General features: G+C 60.3%; 1 protein-coding gene and 1 long non-coding RNA gene across 7 annotated transcripts; both read left to right on the top strand.

Annotated features, from left to right (window-relative positions):
* Positions 1-2,488: 2,488 nt before the first annotated feature.
* Positions 2,489-17,741, top strand: NFE2L1 (NFE2 like bZIP transcription factor 1). 6 transcript variants are annotated; one of them, XR_014950202.1, is made up of 8 exons: positions 2,489-2,618; positions 3,267-3,468; positions 5,714-6,195; positions 12,246-12,461; positions 13,187-13,276; positions 13,980-14,141; positions 14,284-16,134; positions 17,637-17,741. XR_014950202.1 is itself a non-coding variant. In XM_077788336.2 (7 exons), exons 3-7 carry the CDS (start codon positions 5,716-5,718, stop codon positions 15,613-15,615), a joined length of 2,280 nt encoding a protein of 759 aa, XP_077644462.2. In that variant the 5' UTR covers positions 2,489-2,618; positions 3,267-3,468; positions 5,714-5,715; the 3' UTR covers positions 15,616-17,558. The 6 variants fall into 6 exon arrangements, 5 of the variants coding, with proteins under 5 accessions (XP_077644462.2, XP_085417885.1, XP_077644464.2 ...); XM_077788336.2 differs by lacking the exon at positions 17,637-17,741 and having other exon boundaries at positions 14,284-17,558; XM_077788338.2 differs by lacking the exon at positions 17,637-17,741 and having other exon boundaries at positions 2,499-2,640; positions 14,284-17,558.
* LOC146765138 (uncharacterized) lies at positions 7,822-8,514 on the top strand. Its single transcript, XR_014950243.1, has 3 exons — positions 7,822-8,100; positions 8,144-8,237; positions 8,340-8,514. It is a non-coding gene; the product is annotated as an uncharacterized LOC146765138 (long non-coding RNA).
* Positions 17,742-17,874: the final 133 nt, after the last annotated feature.

Below are 17,874 nucleotides of genomic sequence, written 5' to 3'. Positions count from 1 at the left end.
GGGGGTCCCAGCCCCACGGGACCCCTGTGCTGGCCCCATGGAAGTGATCACTCCCTAAGGATGGGGATTTAACAACAAAACCCCATAAATATCCCAAAAAACCGCCCCGGCAAGGAGGGAAAGAGCCGGGTCCGCCCCGACACCGGATTGGGCAGGAAAATCTTTAATTGTGGCTGGATCCAGCTGGGAAGGACAAACTTCATTAGTGCCTAATTAATCCCTGGATATCATCAGCGCTGGGGGAGGATCCCAGACCTGGGAAGGAGCTCCTGGATCCATCCCAAACAATCCCAGTGCCTGCTCCCATTCCCTGAGCCCTCCCAGCCTGGAATTTTCTGGTGGCTCACCCAAATTTTGCCTTGTTTGGGAAAATTTTTGCTTTAATTTTGGGGCTGGAGCGTTTTCCTGGGAGGAAAAAGCGGAGAAGGGGCTCGGTGCCCGCCTCAGTGGCACGAGGTGGGCACGGGGACAGGGCCAGCTGTCCCCAAACAGCGCTGGGGACACTAAAAATAACCCGGGAGGGACAGCCCGGCTCGGGTTCCCGGCTGGAAACTGCCCCGGGCAGGCACGGGAGGGTTTGGGGGGGCTCCCAGACACCCCCTGTTCCAACCCTGGGGGGAATTTGGGGTGGAAAACAGCCCCAAAATCCAACCCAGGATGGGTTTAGGGTGGGCAACATCTCTGAAATCCAACCTTGGGTGGGTTTAGGGTGGAAAATACCCCCAAATCTCCATCCCAAGGAGGTTTAGGATGGAAAATACCCCAAAAATCCAACCTTGGGTGGGTTCAGGGTGGAAAACACCCCCAAATCTTCAACCTGCTGGGGCAAGAGCCCCAAAATCCAACCCAGGATGGGTTTAGGGTGGGTAACACCTCCGAAATCCACCCCAGGGTGGGTTTAGGGTGGAAAACACCCTCAAAATCCAACCCTGGGGGGGTTTAGGGTAGAAAACAGCCCCAAAATCCAACCCTGGGGGGGTTCAGGGTGGAAAATAGCCCCAAAATCCATCCAGAGAATCTCCGGGGTCTGGGCACTTCCAACCTCTCCAGCACCTTCCCTTGTCTCCCTGGATCTCTGCAGGTTTTTGGGGGGTACAAAGAGCCTGGAAAATCCTGGGAAACGCCTGGGAGAAGCTGGCCAGGCTTGCCCTGCCGCGAGGTGCGGATCCCACGCCGCTTTCTCCGTGTTTGTTTTGTTTCCCCGGGATGAAGCAGCGCCTGTGGCATCCCGTGTGTCCTGGCAGGTTTGTGGGGCAGGGAAGGAATGGCAGGATCGGGGCGGTGCTGCCAGGGCCTGCCAGCTGCTGGCACGGTGTGGGCAGGGATTGCACAGGGAGCAGGGATGGGCAGGAATCCCACAGGGATCTGCGTGGGAATGGGAAAAGGGGCAGGAATCCCACACGGAGCAGGGATGGGCAGGAATCCTGTGTGGATCCATGTGGGAAGGGGAAAAGGGGCAGGAATTCCACGTGGATCTTTGTGGGAAGGGCAAGAATCCCACAGGGATCTGTGTGGGGAGAAGGGGCAGGAATCCCACAGGGATCCCATGTGGGAATGAGTGAAGGGGCAGGAATTCCACGTGGATCTTTGTGGGAAGGGCAAGAATCCCACAGGAATCTGTGTGGGAATGGGAAAAGGGGCAGGAATCTCAGTCAGATCCATGTGGGAAGGGCAGGAATCCCATGTGGATCCATGTGGGCAGGAATCCCACAGGGGTTGGTGTGGGAAGGGGCAGGAATCTCACCCAGATCCATCTGGGAAGGGGAGGAATCCCCCATGGAGAAGGGAAGGGAAAGAATCCCACAGGAATCTGTGTGGGAATGGGAGACGGGGCAGGAATACCACAGGGATCCGTGAGGGAAGGGGCAGAAATCCTGCATGGAGAAGGGGAGGGCAGGAATCCCATGTGGATCCATGTGGGAAGGGAAGAAGTGGCAGTAATTCTGTGTGGATCCATGCGAGAATGCCCGCGCCATAAAGAACAAAACACCGCTCCCTGTGTGCCCCGGGGGATCAGCCCCGAATCTCCCCGCGGGGACGGGGGAGGCTCCCGGCAGCACCACCCAGGGCTGTGAGGGCGCCGGGAGCTCCCGCGGGCAGCCCGGCTAAGGGGGCGGCCGAGCAGCGGCTGCGGCCCTCAGAGCGCCGGGGCCGCCATGGCGGCCTCACCCCGCCCGTTGCCACGGCAACCGCTGCGGGGGCAAAGCGATTGGTGCGCGCCGCTGCCATTCAAATCCTCTGCGTCGTCTCATTGGTTGGCACCGCTGTCACTCAGTAGGGGTTATACGCGCCATTGGGTGGGCGCGCTGTCAATCAAGCACGCAGCGGGGCGAGCCGCGCTTCCCCGCTTCTGATTCTCCATTGGCTCGGCCGCGCCGAGCGCGACGGCCGCCCGCGCCTTCTCGCTCGCCTATTGGTCGGTTCGCCTGCCAATCAAAGCGCCGCCGGGGAGGCGGGAGGCACTCCCAGCCGCTCGCTTCCCATTGGTCCGCGCCGCGCTCTCGCCTCCCCTCGGCGGGCGGTGATTGGCGGCGGGGCGGGGGGGGCGGTTGGGCCGGGGCGGGGAGCGGGAGCGGCGGCGGCGGCGGGGCCGGAGCGGCGGCGGCGGAGCCCGGCGGGTACCGGAATCTGTGGCGGAGGGTGCGGGGAGGCGGCGTGCGGAGGTGGCGGCGGCGGCGGCGGCGGCAGCGGCGCGCTTGGGGCGGGGCCGGCCGCGCTCTGAGGGGGGACGGCGAGGCCGCGGGAGCGCGCGCGCGGGTGGGGCGGGGTCACGTGGCCGCACCTGGAAAAGGGGGGGGGGTGCGAGGTCACGTGGGGCCTTAAAGGGCCCCGGTACCGGTACCGGGAACGGGGCGCGCACGTGGCTCCCCCCCACTGGGGACCCCCAAAAAAAACCGGGGACACACCCCTATACACACACCCCCCCCAAAAATCCGGGAGCCGCCAGCTCGGCATCCCCCGGCTGCGGGCGCGCACGGCGGGAGCCGCCCCGGTGGGACCGGGAGCGTTCCCGGTTTTCCGTGGAAAAGCCCCGGCGCGGCTGGAAGCACGGCAAGGCGGAAAGGCGGGCGGATTCCTTCGGCCGGCGGGAAGTTGACGCAGCTGCCTAAGAATAGCTCGGGCAGGGGGAGCGCGGACGGCAGCGGAGGGAGCCCGGGGCGGGCAGGGACACCGGGAATTGCGGCGCGATTCCCGGGATTCGGCGGGGGAAGGCCGGCGGGGTGGCGCCCCGGTGGTACCGAGCTTGCTCTGTGGTTGCGTTGCAGCTGCTGATGAAATCGCAGCCGGGAGCGCCGCAGGCTTTGGACCTTCCCAGGCTCGGGACCTTTGACTCATAAAAGGAGCAGAAAAAGGCGGAAAGCGCCGGGAGAGCGGAGGAGGAGGAGGAGGAGCGGGAGCTGAGGAGGAAGAGCAGAGCCCGGAGCTGCGGGGGACACCGAAAGTCGCTGCATGAGGAGCTTTGGGACAGTAAGTCAACAGGGAATCGGGGATTCCGCCTCTCCGCCCGGCATAAAAACAAAAGTCAAGGCGAGGGTGGAGCTGCCGGGGCAGCTCCCTCCTTTAAACTCTGATTTTCTCCGCTTCTCCGCGCTCCAATTTCCTGATTTTCGCACAGGAAAACCGAGCCTCGTTGAACGAAAAACCTTTTGAGCGTTCTTTAAACTTTTCTCCCGGTTTTTAGCTGTGCCCTGAAGGGCAGAAACTGTTTGAAAGTGGGGCAGAGCAAAGCCAAACCCACCCAACCTGTTGTGGAGGCTGCGCCTTCCCTCGTTCTCCATCCCCAACCTCGCTCTTTATTTTTTATTCATTTTATTTTGTTTTCCCCTCCACCAGAGATTCTCTTTCCGAAGAAACACTTTACAGAAGGCCTGATCCAGCTCACCATCCTGTTTCCCTCACTCTCCATCCCCAACCTCAGCCTTTGTTGTGTTTTTAATTAATTTTATTTTGTTTCCTCTGCCCCAGAGTTGCTCTCCCTGAAGAAATACTTCCAGCTCACCATCCTGCTCAGCCTCACTCGCCATCCCCAGACTTCGGTTTTTATTCACTTTTATTTTGTTTCCTCTCCCCCAGAGATGCTCTCCTGATCCAGCTCACCATGTTGCTCAGCCTCTTTGTCCATCCCCAACCTTTGTGATTTTTTGTTATTAATTTTATTTTGTTTTTCTGTCTCTGAAGAAACTTCAGGGAAGGCCTGATCCAGTTCGCCATCCTGTCTCCCTCACTCTCCATCCCCAACCCCAACCTTTGTTGTGCTTTTCATTAAATTTTGTTTTCCCCTCCACCAGGGCACTTTCTCTGAAGAAACACTTAATGGAAAGGCTGATCCAGCTCTCCGTCCTGCCTCCCTCACTCTCCATCCCCAACCCCAACCTCTGTTGTGTTTTTTATTCCCTTTATTTTGTTTTTCCTTCTCCAGAGATGCTGTCCCTGAAGAAACACTTCACAGAAGACCTGATCCAGCTCTCCATCCTGCTCAGCCTTGTCCATTCTCAATCCTTGTGCTTTTAATGAATTTTATTTTGTTTTCCCTCCCCCAGAGATGCTGTCCCTGAAGAAGTACTTCCAGTTCACCATCCTGTTCAGTCTCACTACCATTCTCAATATTTGTGGGTTTTTTTATTCACTGTATTTTGTTTCCCTCCCCAGAGATGCTGTCCCTGAAGAAGTACTTCCAGTTCACCATCCTGCTCAGTCTTGTTTCCCATCCCCAACCTTTGTTTTTTATTCACTGTATTTTGTTTCCTCCCCAGAGATGCTGTCTTTGAAGAAGTACTTCACGGAGGGCCTGATCCAGTTCACCATCCTGCTCAATCTCACTGTCCATCCCCAGACTTTGGTTTTTATTCACTGTATTTTGTTTCCTCCCCAGAGATGCTGTCCCTGAAGAAGTACTTCCAGTTCACCATCCTGCTCAGTCTCACTATCCATTCTCAATATTTGTGGGTTTTTTTATTCACTGTATTTTGTTTCCTCCCCAGAGATGCTGTCCCTGAAGAAGTACTTCACGGAGGGCCTGATCCAGTTCACCATCCTGCTCAGTCTCACTATCCATTCTCAATATTTGTGGGTTTTTTTATTCACTGTATTTTGTTTCCTCCCCAGAGATGCTGTCCCTGAAGAAGTACTTCACGGAGGGCCTGATCCAGTTCACCATCCTGCTCAGTCTCACTATCCATTCTCAATATTTGTGGGTTTTTTTATTCACTGTATTTTGTTTCCTCCCCAGAGATGCTGTCCCTGAAGAAGTACTTCACGGAGGGCCTGATCCAGCTCTCCATCCTGCTCAGCCTTGTCCATTCTCAATCCTTGTGCTTTTAATGAATTTTATTTTGTTTTCCCTCCCCAGAGATGCTGTCCCTGAAGAAGTACTTCACAGAGGGCCTGATCCAGTTCACCATCCTGCTCAATCTCACTGTCCATCCCCACACTTTGTTTTTTATTCACTGTATTTTGTTTCCTCCCCAGAGATGCTGTCTTTGAAGAAGTACTTCACAGAGGGCCTGATCCAGTTCACCATCCTGCTCAATCTCACTGTCCATCCCCAGACTTTGGTTTTTATTCACTGTATTTTGTTTCCCTGCCCAGAGATGCTGTCCCTGAAGAAGTACTTCACGGAGGGCCTGATCCAGTTCACCATCCTGCTCAGTCTCACTATCCATTCTCAATATTTGTGGGTTTTTTTATTCACTGTATTTTGTTTCCTCCCCAGAGATGCTGTCCCTGAAGAAGTACTTCACGGAGGGCCTGATCCAGTTCACCATCCTGCTGAGCCTGGTGGGCGTGCGCGTGGACGTGGACACGTACCTGGGCTCGCAGCTGCCGCCGCTGCGGGAGATCATCCTGGGCCAGAGCTCGGCCTACACGCAGACGCAGTTCCACCGCCTGCGCGGGCCCTGGGCCGGCCATGGGCTGCCCCCCAAGAGCGCGGGGCTGGAGGGGCTGCCGGGCGCCCGCCGCCTGCTCAGCCTGGACCGGCTGCGCGTGCCCCGCGCCCGCGTCAGCGCCTGGCTGGTGCACCGCGACGCCGAGGCCGCCGTGCCCGCCGGGCAGCCCGGCGCGGCCGGCCCGCTGCCGGACGGCTCCGGCGGCGACGGCGGCGCCCGCGACGGCGCGCCCGAGCAGGGCTTCGGGGAGGAGATGGAGGATCTGGGAGCCGTGGCGGCGCCCGGCAACGGGGATCTCACCAAGGAGGTAGGGAGCACGGGGTCTGGGGGTTTGGGGGGAGGGTGGTGGGGAACGGGGGTTTGGGGGGTTTGCGGGGAGGTCATGGGGTGGGTTTGGGGGTTGATGTGTTTGATGGTGCAATGCTGGATTGTGGTCGTGGAGAGAGGTGTCGGTGCTCATCCATGGCCTTGGGTCCTTCCAGGTGTGTGGAATGGGGGTGTTGGTGCTGATCTATGGCCCCAGGTCCTTCCAGGGTCATGGAGAAAGGGTGTCGGTGCTGATCCATGGCCTTGGGTCCTTCCAGGTGTATGGAATGGGGGTGTCGGTGCTGATCCAGGGCCTTGGGTCCTTCCAGGTGTACAGAATGGGGGTGTCGGTGCTGATCCAGGGCCTTGGGTCCTTCCAGGTGTGTGGAATGGGGGTGTCAGTGCTGATCCAGAGCCCCAGGTCCTTCCAGGTGTACAGAATGGGGGTGTCAGTGCTGATCCATGGCCCCAGGTCCTTCCAGGTGTATGGAATGGGGGTGTCGGTGCTGATCCAGAGCCCCAGGTCCTTCCAGGTGTACAGAATGGGGGTGTCGGTGCTGATCCATGGCCCCAGGTCCTTCCAGGTGTATGGAATGGGGGTGTCGGTGCTGATCCAGGGCCTTGGGTCCTTCCAGGTGTACAGAATGGGGGTGTCGGTGCTGATCCAGGGCCTTGGGTCCTTCCAGGTGTATGGAATGGGGGTGTCGGTGCTGATCCAGGGCCCCAGGTCCTTCCAGGTGTATGGAATGGGGGTGTCAGTGCTGATCCAGGGCCTTGGGTCCTTCCAGGTGTACAGAATGGGGGTGTCGGTGCTGATCCATGGCCCCAGGTCCTTCCAGGTGTATGGAATGGGGGTGTTGGTGCTGATCCAGGGCCTTGGGTCCTTCCAGGTGTATGGAATGGGGGTGTCAGTGCTGATCCATGGCCCCAGGTCCTTCCAGGGGTATGGAGAGAGGGTGTCAGTGCTGATACATGTATTTGGGTCCTTTCAGGGACATAGAGAAACGTTGTCGGTGCTGATCCAGGGCCTTGGGTCCTTCCAGGTGTACAGAACGGGGGTGTCAGTGCTGGATCGGGGCTGGTATCAGGAATTCTGGGGTGCTTTTCCCTTTTTCTCTGCCCTGTTCTGGCTCCAGTGCTGGATCGGGGCAGGTGTCAGTAATTCTGGGGTAATTCCGGGGCACTTTTCCCATTTTCTCTGCCCTGTTCTGGCTCCAGGGGAGCAGTGGAAGGAGGGGGAAGGAGCTGGGGGCCCCTCGTGACTCTGGGGATTGGGAAAGAGCAATCCAGCTGGGAAATCAACAGCAGCGTTGGGAAACAGCCCTGGCCCAGGTGTGGAGCAGGTGGTTGGGCTGGAGCCTGGCCAGGAGCTGTGCCTCCCTCAGTTCTCCTCCCAAAGTTCAGTTCCTCCCCCAGTTCTCCTCCCAAAGTTCAGTTCCTCCCCCAGTTCTCCTCCCAAAGTTCAGTTCCTCCCCCAGTTCTCCTCCCAAAGTTCAGTTCCTCCCCCAGTTTTCCTCCCAAAGTTCAGGTCCTCAATTTTCCTCCCCAGAATTCATTTCCTCCCAAAGTTCAGTTCCTCCATCAATTTTCCTCCCCAGAATTCAGCTCCTCACTTTTCCACCCCAGAATTCAGTTCCTCACTCAGTTTTCATCCCCGGAATTCAGTTCCTGTTTTCCTCCCCAGAATTCCGTTCTTCACTCTGTTTTCCTCCCAAAATTCAGTTCCTGGCTCACTTTTCCTCCCCAAAATTCAGCTCCTGCCTCAGTTTCCCTCCCCAGAATTCAGCTCCTGCCTCAGTTTCCCTCCCCAGCGGGCTGGGCAGGGGGGGTTTGGTTTTCCTGCCTGAGCCAGAAGCTTTGGGAAGGCCGGCATGGATTCCAGCCCGGGATCCTTGGGTCCTTCCAGGTGTGTGGAATGAGGGTGTCAGTGCTGATCCAGGTCCTTCCAGGTGTATGGAATGGGGGTGTCAGTGCTGATCCCAGGCCCCAGGTCCTTCCAGGTGTGTGGAATGGGGGTGTCAGTGCTGATCCAGGTCCTTCCAGGTGTGTGGAATAGGGGTGTCAGTGCTGATCCAAGGCCTTGGGTCCTTCCAGGTGTGTGGAATGAGGGTGTCAGTGCTGATCCCAGGCCCCAGGTCCTTTCAGGTGTGTGGAATGTGGTGTCAGTGCTGATCCAAGGCGCCAGGTCCTTCCAGGTGTATGGAATGGGGGTGTCAATGCTGATCCCAGGCCCCAGGTCCTTCCAGGTGTGTGGAATGGGGGTGTCAGTGCTGATCCAGGTCCTTCCAGGTGTGTGGAATAGGGGTGTCAGTGCTGATCCAAGGCCTTGGGTCCTTCCAGGGTCATGGAATGGGGGTGTCAGTGCTGATCCCAGGCCCCAGGTCCTTCCAGGTGTGTGGAATGGGGGTGTCAGTGCTGATCCAGGGCCTTGGGTCCTTCCAGGGTCATGGAATGGGGGTGTCAGTGCTGATCCAGGGCCTTGGGTCCTTCCAGGGTTATGGAATGGGGGTGTCAGTGCTGATCCATGACCCCAGGTCCTATCAGGTGTGTGGAACGTGGTGTCAGTGCTGATCCAAGGCCCCAGGTCCTTTCAGGTGTGTGGAATGTGGTGTCAGTGCTGATCCAAGGCCCCAGGTCCTTCCAGGGTGGCTCTGCCCTCCCAGCGGGACAGGGGGAGCCGCTGGTTTAGGCTGCAGCAGGGATTGGGATTGGGATCAGGGTCAGGACTGGGATTGGGATCAGGGTCAGGACTGGGATCGGGGTCAGGGTCAGGACTGGGATCGGGATCAGGGTCAGGACTGGGATTGGGATCAGGGTCAGGATTGGGATTGGGATCAGGGTCAGGACTGGGATCAGGGTCAGGATTGGGATCAGGATCAGGGTCAGGACTGGGATCAGGGTCAGGATCGGGATCAGGGTCAGGATCGGGATCAGGGTCAGGATCGGGATCAGGGTCAGGATTGGGATCAGGGTCAGGATTGGGATTGGGATCAGGGTCAGGATTGGGATCGGGGTCAGGGTCAGGACTGGGATCAGGGTCAGGGTCAGGATTGGGATCGGGGTCAGGATTGGGATCGGGGTCAGGGTCAGGATTGGGATCAGGATAGGGATTGGGATCAGGATTGGGATCAGGGTCAGGGTCAGGATTGGGATCGGGGTCGGGATCAGGTTTGGGCTGTAGCGAACGCTGGGAGCACTGCAGGGACAGACTGGAGGGGATGGAGCCGGCCCTGGGAATGTCACCCCCGTTCCCTGCCCATTCCCTGGGAATGTCACCCCCATTCCCAGCCCATTCCCAGGGGAAAATCCCAGCGGTGCCAGGGGGACACGAGGCTGAAGGTCCCCACCTTGTGCCATCCCTGGGGATTCCCCGGGAGGGATTCCCGGCCTCGGGTTCTGCCGGATCCTGGCCTTGTGCAAGGTCACTGGGGAAGGCTCTGCCGCCCTTCCCGAATTTGGGATTCCGGGCTCTGAGGAGCTTCAGGCAGGAAAACCGGGATCACATTCTGGGGGGATCTGGGGGAGCTGCCGTTTTCCAGGATTTTGGGGGCAGAGGAGCTGCCGTTTTCCAGGATTTTTAGGGGATTTGGGGGCAGAGAAGCCGGGAGCTGCCGTTTTCCAGGATTTTTAGGGGATTTGGGAGCAGAGGGGTGGGGTGGGGGAGATCTGCGGCCGCACCTTCCCCGATCCCGGCCCTTCCCGCATCCTCCTCGTCCTCGGGGCTCTGTTTTCCTTCCTTTCCTCCCTGATCCCGGCTTTTCCTGCATCCCTGCTTGTTCTCAGGGCTCTGTTTTCCATGATTTCCCCCCAAGTCCCGGATTTTCCTGTTCTCCCCCAGCTCAATTTTCCATTATTTCCCCCAAATCCCGGATTTTCCTGCTCACTCCCAGCTCAATTTTCCATTATTTCCCCCAAATGCCGGCTTTCCCTGCTCTCTCCCAGCTCAATTTTTCCATTATTTCCCCGCAATCCCGGCTTTCCCTGCTCTCCCGGCTCCGTTTTCCCGATTCCCGAGGCCGCCGCGGCTCCAGGAAATCCCGAGCGCGGCTCCCACGTCACTCCCTCACCCCATCCCGCCGCTCTCCTCCCCTCCCGCATTTTCCTTTTGGGGTTATTTTTTTTTAAGGCTGCGATTTTCCACCCCGACTCCCCGGAAAGCGCGGGGAGCCGGGAATATTCCCGCCGGGAATGCCCCGGGAGCGGCGGGGCCGGCCCGGGCGGGGATGGAGCTGCAGATGGCTCCGGGGCCGGGCTGGAAATTTTTCCATGACTTTTTCCTGGCACATTGCGACTCCCGGTGGGTTGTGCGCGGTCCAGGCGCGACCTTGCCGGGGGAATACGGGCGATATAAATAATTCTGGGAAGCTGGAACTCGCTCCGGGAATGCTGTGCGGGATTTTTTTTTTAATATATATATATATAATTTTTTTTTTTTCTTTTTTGGGCGTTGCAGCACCCGGAGAGCGGGCGGGGCTGGAGTGGGGTGTGGGGGGAGGTTCAAGGGAATTATGAAACCCACTTGATTTTTATCCCACGGATAAAAAAATGCCGGTTTTGAGCCGGGCCTAAAGACAAAGCTGGGATTAAATCCCAGCGCTTCTCTGCAGCATTGGGGGTGGGGAGGGCGGCCGAGGCTCCGTGCCCGGGGCCGTTTCCACAACACGAGGATAAAAATACGTGGGGCATGTGATGAGCTGCGGGGGCTCAGCGCCGTCCCAACCCCCCCCCGCCCGGGGGATCTCCTTACACTTGGCCGCCGTTACCGGGGCGTGCCCGCGCCCAGGAGCACCGGGGGCAGCAGGGGCTCACCGGGGGTCGCGGGCCGGGCTGTGCCGGGGGACGGGGCGGAGGTGGCCGCGGGCTGTGCGGGGTCCCGGGCCGGGGTCCCGGTGCTCCCCCCCCCCCTCCGCTCCCGGTGCGGCGCGGGCGGGGCCGGGGGGGGCGGGGCGGCCCCGCTGCGCCAGGGCGGGGGCGCGGCCCGGTGGGCGCCGCGCGAGGCGCTGATTGGCTGAGCCGGCGGCCCCCGCCGGCGCTGATTGGTCAGGGCGGCGGCCCCCGTGGGCGCTGATTGGTCGCGGCCACCGCCCGGGGCGGGGCGGGGCCGTCGGCGGAGGGGGCGTGGCCCGGGAGCGCCGCATCCCGGCGGGGAGGGGGCGGGGCCCGGCGGAGGGGGCGGGGCTTGGCGGCCGCCGCAGCCGGGAACGGCGGGGGGGGAGGGTTGGGGGGGGGCGGCCCGCCGAGCCCCTCCCGGTCCCTCCCGAGCCCCTCCCGGCCCCGCCGAGCCCCTCCCGGCCCCGGGGGCCGCCGCCGCAGCCACAGCAGCATCCTCCGCACCGGGGGCGGGGGCGGCTGCTGCCGCCGCAGCGGGGCCGCGCGGGCACCTGTGGCCGGTGGGGCGGAGCGGAGCGCGGCTCCCCCCGCCGCTGCCGCCGCCGCCGCCGCCGCCGCCGCCGCCCCGGCCGGCGATGCGTGCGCGGCGCCGCGCCCCGGCCAGCCCGCCCCGCCGCCGCCGCCTCCTCCTCCTCCTCCTCTTCCTCCCCCGGGGACCATGATCGGCGTGCGCCGCGGCCCGGGCGGCAGCTGGGGACATGAGAAAGGTACCGGGGCCGCCCCGAGGAGCGGGGGGATGCGCGGGCGGGGGGGCTGCGGGCAGCCCGGTGGCGGCGGGCGGCGGGCAGGGGCCCGTCGGAGCGGCTGAAGTTGCATCAGGTGGGTGGGAATGCGGGGATTTTCCTGCCACCCCACCCCTTATGCAAATGGCCGGGATGGCACCACGGGCTGATGCAAGGCGGGCACGGCGCAGCCAGCGCCGCGACGCGGGCCCGGGCGGCCCCCGGCGGCGGGCGGGCGGCCATGGGCGGCGGGCAGGGCAGCGCCGGCCATGCCGAGCCCGCGGAGCCGCTCCCGGCCCGCCCGGTGGCGGCGGCGGCCGCGCGCGGCCCGGCCCCGGGTGGGCGGCGGGCCGGGCTGGGGGGTCCCCGGGGAGGGGCCGCAGGGTGGGGACCCCTCCCCGGGCCAGGGGCGCTGAAGGCAATGTGGTCTGTCTTGCAGGACATCGATTTGATTGACATCCTGTGGAGACAGGATATCGATCTCGGCGCTGGGCGAGAGATTTTTGACTACAGCCACCGACAGAAAGAGAGCGAAGTGGACAAAGAGCTGAGCGATGGGAGGGAGCGCGGGGACAGCTGGAGGAGTGCAGGGAATGAGGTCTTGGATAGAATCCCGCTAGTTGATGGAGAGACCGGGGAGAGTTTCCCTGCGCAGGTAACGCCCCGGGCCGGCCGCGCTGGGACTGCGCTCCCGGGGCCCTCCGGCACTGCCGGTGCCTGCACGGGGCCGCTCCCACAGCAGCAGGGTTTGCCCTCCCGGGGCTCTCGGTGCTGCCGGTGCCGGCACGGGGCCGCTCCCACAGCAGCAGGGTTTGCCCTCCCGGGGCTCTCGGTGCTGCCGGTGCCGGCACGGGGCCGCTCCCACAGCAGCAGGGTTTGCCCTCCCGGGGCTCTCGGTGCTGCCGGTGCCTGCACGGGGCCGCTCCCACAGCAGCAGGGTTTGCCCTCCCGGGGCTCTCGGTGCTGCCGGTGCCTGCACGGGGCCGCTCCCGCAGCAGCAGCAGCAGGGTTTGCCCTCCCGGGGCTCTCGGTGCTGCCGGTGCCTGCACGGGGCCGCTCCCGCAGCAGCAGCAGGGTCTGTCCAGGTGGGCAGCGGCTTTTGGGCAGGGCTGGCCGTGTCCCCTCGGGCAGCCGCAGAGTGGCCCTGGCCTGTGCGGCCAGAGGGGACAGCAGGGACAGCAGGCACAGCAGGCTGGCCGGCAGCGGCGGCGGCGCTGGCGCTTTCCCGTAGCCCCGAGCAGCGGGAGGATGGAGCCAGCACAGGAGCACTGGGTGGGGCTCTGGCTCTTTTTTGGATGCGCTGCGATCCAGCCCTGCTGGAAGGGAGCTGATTCCAGCCAAGGCCGCGGCTCCCAGCCCGTGTCTCTGCTGTCCCCCCAGGTGCCCGGAGCGGAGGACCAGACCGCCCTGTCCCTGGAGGAGTGCCTTAGGCTGCTGGAGGCCACCTTCCCCTTTGGGGACAACTCCGAGGTGAGCCCCCGGGGTGGATCCCCAGGCTCTCGCTGCGCTTTCGGTGCCTCCCGTGCTTCTCCCGCAGCAGCAAATTGGGTTTGGCTGCTCCAGGAGGCTCCAGGCCCCCTGTGAAACCACGCGGGGAGGGGGGGCCGCGGCTAATTAAAACCTCCTGGCTTTGCTCCTCGTTAGTTCACAGGAAAGCGGGCGGGAAGGGCGCTGGGCTGCGGGTGGCTGAATCCCTGAACATCCATGTGCATCCCCGAGCCCCCATGGCTGAGAATCCATCCCTGAGAATCCCTGAACATCCCTGTGCATTCCTGAGCCCCCAGCCCTGAGAATCCCTGTGCCTCCCTGAGAATCCATCCCTGAGAATTCCTGAAAATCCATATGCATCCCTAGGCATCCATCCCTGCTCATCCCCGAGTATCTCTGAACATTCCTGAGCATCCATCCCTGAGAATCCCTGAATGTTCCTGAGAATCCCTGAGTGTCCATCCCTGAGAATCCCTGAATGTTCCCATGAATCCCTGAGAATCCATCCCTGAGCGTCCATCCCTGAGCATCCTTGAGAATCCCTGAATGTTCCTGAGCATCCCTGAGTGTCCATCCCTGAAAATCCTTCCCTGAGGATCCCTGAATTTTCCCGTGAATCCCCGAATGTTCCCGTGGATCCCTGAGCGTCCCCGAGGTGCCAGCCCTGACTCCCTGCCGTGCTCAGTTCCCAGCTGCGGATGTCTCGGCCCTGAGCGAAGCCGTGCCCGGGCAGAGCCGGGCCCCGGGCGGCCCCCCGAGCCTGCTGTCCCCTCTGCTGGCCGAGACCGAGTCGCCCTTCGACCTGGAGCAGCAGTGGCAGGACCTGATGTCCATCATGGAGATGCAGGTGAGCTCCGGGAGGGGCGGGAAGGGCCTCGTCCCTCCAGGTGCGGCCGCGGGAGCTCGGCTCCTGGCCGGCGCGGTGAGGCCGCGGTGAGGCCGTCCCCGGTGCCGGAGCTCCCCCAGCGCGCCGTGCCCGTCTCTTGCAGGCCATGGAGGTGAACAGCACGAGCGCCGAGAGCCTCTACGGCGGCAGCGGCGGGGACCTGCTGGCGTCCAACTACAGCCTGGCCCCCGGCACGCCCATCAACCAGAACGTCAGCCTGCATCAGGCCTCGCTGGGCAGCTGCTCCCAGGACTTCTCCCTCTTCAGCTCGGACATGGAGAGCCCCTCCATGGCGGGCGGCTCGGCCCTGCTGCAGCTGGCGCCCGACAACTCCACCGGCCTCAACGGCACCTTCGGCTCCACCAACCTGAGCGGGATCTTCTTCCCGCCGCAGATGAACGGCACGGCCAACGAGACGGCCGGGCCCGAGCTGCCCGACCCCCTGGGGGGGCTGCTGGACGAGGCCATGCTGGATGAGATCAGCCTGATGGACCTGGCCATCGAGGAGGGCTTCAACCCCGTGCAGGCCTCGCAGCTGGAAGAGGAGTTCGATTCCGACTCAGGTCTTTCCCTGGATTCCGGCCACAGCCCCGCGTCCCTCAGCAGCTCCGAAGCTTCGTCCTCGTCGTCCTCTTCCTCTTCATCCTCGTCCTCCTCCTCGTTTTCCGAGGAAGGCGCCGTGGGCTACAGCTCGGACTCGGAGAACGTGGACTTCGAGGAGGCGGAAGGGGCGGTTGGCTACCAGCCAGAGTACAGCAAGTTCTGCCGCATGAGCTACCAGGACCCGGCGCAGCTGCACTACCTGCCTTACCTGGAGCACGTCGGCCACAACCACACCTACAACATGGCCCCGGGCGCGCTGGACCCCGAGGAGCCCAAAGCGCCCGGCGCCGGCAAGAAGAGCGGCAAGGAGAAACCGTCGGAGCTGCTGGACAAGCAGCTGAGCCGCGACGAGCACCGCGCCAGGGCCATGAAGATCCCCTTCACCAACGACAAGATCATCAACCTGCCCGTGGAGGAGTTCAACGAGCTCCTGTCCAAGTACCAGCTGAGCGAGGCGCAGCTCAGCCTCATCCGCGACATCCGCCGGCGCGGCAAGAACAAGATGGCGGCGCAGAACTGCCGCAAGAGGAAGCTGGACACCATCCTCAACCTGGAGCGCGACGTGGAGGAGCTGCAGCGCGACAAGTCCAAACTGCTCAGGGAGAAGGTGGAGTTCCTCAAGTCCATCCGGCAGATGAAGCAGAAGGTGCAGAGCCTGTACCAGGAGGTGTTCGGGCGGCTGCGGGACGAGCAGGGCCGGCCCTACTCGCCCAGCCGCTACGCGCTGCAGTACGGCAGCGACGGCAGCGTGCTGCTGATCCCGCGCGCGCCCGCGCCCGCCGAGCCGCAGCCGCGGCGCCAGGAGCGCAAGCAGAAGGACAGGAGGAAGTGAGGGCGGCGGCGGAAGGGAGAGCTGGGACGAGGGCCGAGCCTGGAAGTGCTTGCGGAGGGAACTTTGATGCCTTCTTATCCGATTCTGTCTTCTCCAAGCGCACGCGGCGCCGGCGGCGCGCGCCGGGGACTCTGCGGGAGCGGCCGTCCCGGCACCAAGGGGACGGGGACGGAGCCCACCCCAAGCCCAGCTGCCACCGGCCACCCCGGGGTGCTGGGAGAGCAGGGACGAGCTGGCATCGCTGCTGGGGAGGTTGGCACGAGGTGGATAAAACGTTTAAAAAACAAAAAAAAACAAAAAAAAAAAACCAAACAAAAAAAAAAAAACAAAACAAAAAAAAACCAACCCGACAAAAAAAAAATTCCCCACAAAAAAAAAAAACAAACTACTGTTAGAAACTGGCTTTAAGTAAGAGAAAAAAAAACAAAAAATAAGAAAAAACGAGATTTAAGCGAATGGACTTCAAACCAAGCTATAGGAGAGACGTTTTTCTGAACTTCCAAAGTTCTGTGATTTCAGGTAGTTGGTTGTTTCTAATTTGTTTTTTCCTTTTTTTTTTTTTTTTTTCTTTTTGGGTTTTTTCCCCCATTTTTCCTTTTATCCCGACCCCGTTTTTTTTGCCATCGGTGTGTGTGAGATATTCCAGATTTCTCCTTCCTCGATGGAGATCAGACCAGGGCACACGTGGAGAGACACAAAAGTGGCGTGACTTCCATTAACCCTTTCCAGCCCGAGGAGAGCAGAGCCAGGGGTGACTCCCATTAACCCTTTCCAGCCCGAGGAAAGGCCAAAACCCGTCCCCAAGGAGGGGGGATCCGCGCAGAGCTTTGGGATGGGGAAGGGAGGGAGCAGCAGGATCCTTCCCGAGCACTCGGCCCCCGCCTGCCTCTCCTGGGAAGGGATTTGGGGTCAGGAACAGCACAAGGGGAGCGCTGGGACCCCGATGCCAACCTCAGCCCCGGCCTTGGGCTGTCACCGCGAGCGTTCAACAGCTGCAGGTCCCTTAACCACGCTTGTTTTGGGTTTTTCGGGGGTTCCAGCCTTGATTTGTTTATTTTTCCCTCCCCCTTTTAGGGTCTAGAAGTGCTTGTGTTGAGTAAAAAACAAAGAAACAAACAAAAAACCTAAAAAAAAACACAAAAAAAAAAAAAAAGAAAAAAAGCCAAAAAAAAATTTAAAAAAAGGGAGAAGCCCAAACATTGAAAGCTGCTCAATGTTCTCTTTGCCATAAAGATTCCGTGTAACCGTGTGATCACATTATAGGATTCTCTTCTGTCCCTAGAGGTGTTGGTCTGACTTCCTTTGTTTTTCAGGAGGGGGGTGGGGGTAGTGCCTTGATCACTGTCAGGTCTCCACACCTCGGAGACCGTCCTAGAGCTGTATTTCCATATAGCACAGCTGGGAGTGTTCTGACTTTACCAGCAACCAGAAAAAAAAAATAAAACAAAACACAAAAAAAACCAATAAAAACCAAAATAGAAATGAAAAAAAAAATAGAAATAATAAATTAAAAAAAAGAAAAAGCTTAAAAAAATGAATAAAATGAAATAACGGCTTTTCCGAGCCAGTCCTGTGCACGGGATCCGAGCAGGATTCCAGGGTGGTCCTTCCACCTGGAGAAGCAGCAGGGAAGGCCCGCTGGCACGATGCGTGTGGGTTTGTGGGAATGTTTTCCAGGTTTTTTGGGGAATGCTTGGAGCTGGGATTGGCCGGGTGGGAGCCTCGAGCCCCCTCCGGCTCCCCGGGAATGAAGCACAAGTTGGGATGTGGGGAGGTTGGAAGGGAGAGAGAGCCCTGTGCGTGTGGTTTAAATTATTTCTTTTTTGTTTCCTCTTAGAAACTTTTTTTGATTTGAATGATCTGTGACCTGTCAGGGAGAGAAGAGAGATTGTTGTGAGCACAGGACAAAAAAAAAAAAAAATAAAAACGGCTTATTCACTGTACCAGCCTCGGCTCCGAGGGGTTTTATTTGGGATTTGAGGATGGAATTTTGGGAATTCATGGATTTTCTCCCATCACAGCTGCTCCAGATCCAGCTTGGATGGGAAGGAGTTGTTCCAACCCTGTGGGGGATGGAGAAGGAAAAGGAGAAGGAAAAGGAAAAGAAGAAGGAAAGAGAAGAAAAAGGAGAAGGAGAAAGGACAAGGAAGAAAAACGAATGAAAAGGAGAAGGAAAAGAAGAAAAAAAAGAAAAAGGAGAAGGAAAAAGAAGGAAAGAAAGAAGAAAAAGGAGAAGGAAAAAGAAGGAGAAGGGGAAAG

This window comes from Lonchura striata, chromosome 27 (assembly GCF_050655825.1).
Source record: "Lonchura striata isolate lonStrDom1 chromosome 27, ASM5065582v1, whole genome shotgun sequence".
NCBI lineage: Eukaryota > Metazoa > Chordata > Aves > Passeriformes > Estrildidae > Lonchura > Lonchura striata.
The sequence above is the reverse complement of the archived record's forward strand: the minus strand, read 5'-3'. Positions and strand labels throughout refer to the sequence as shown.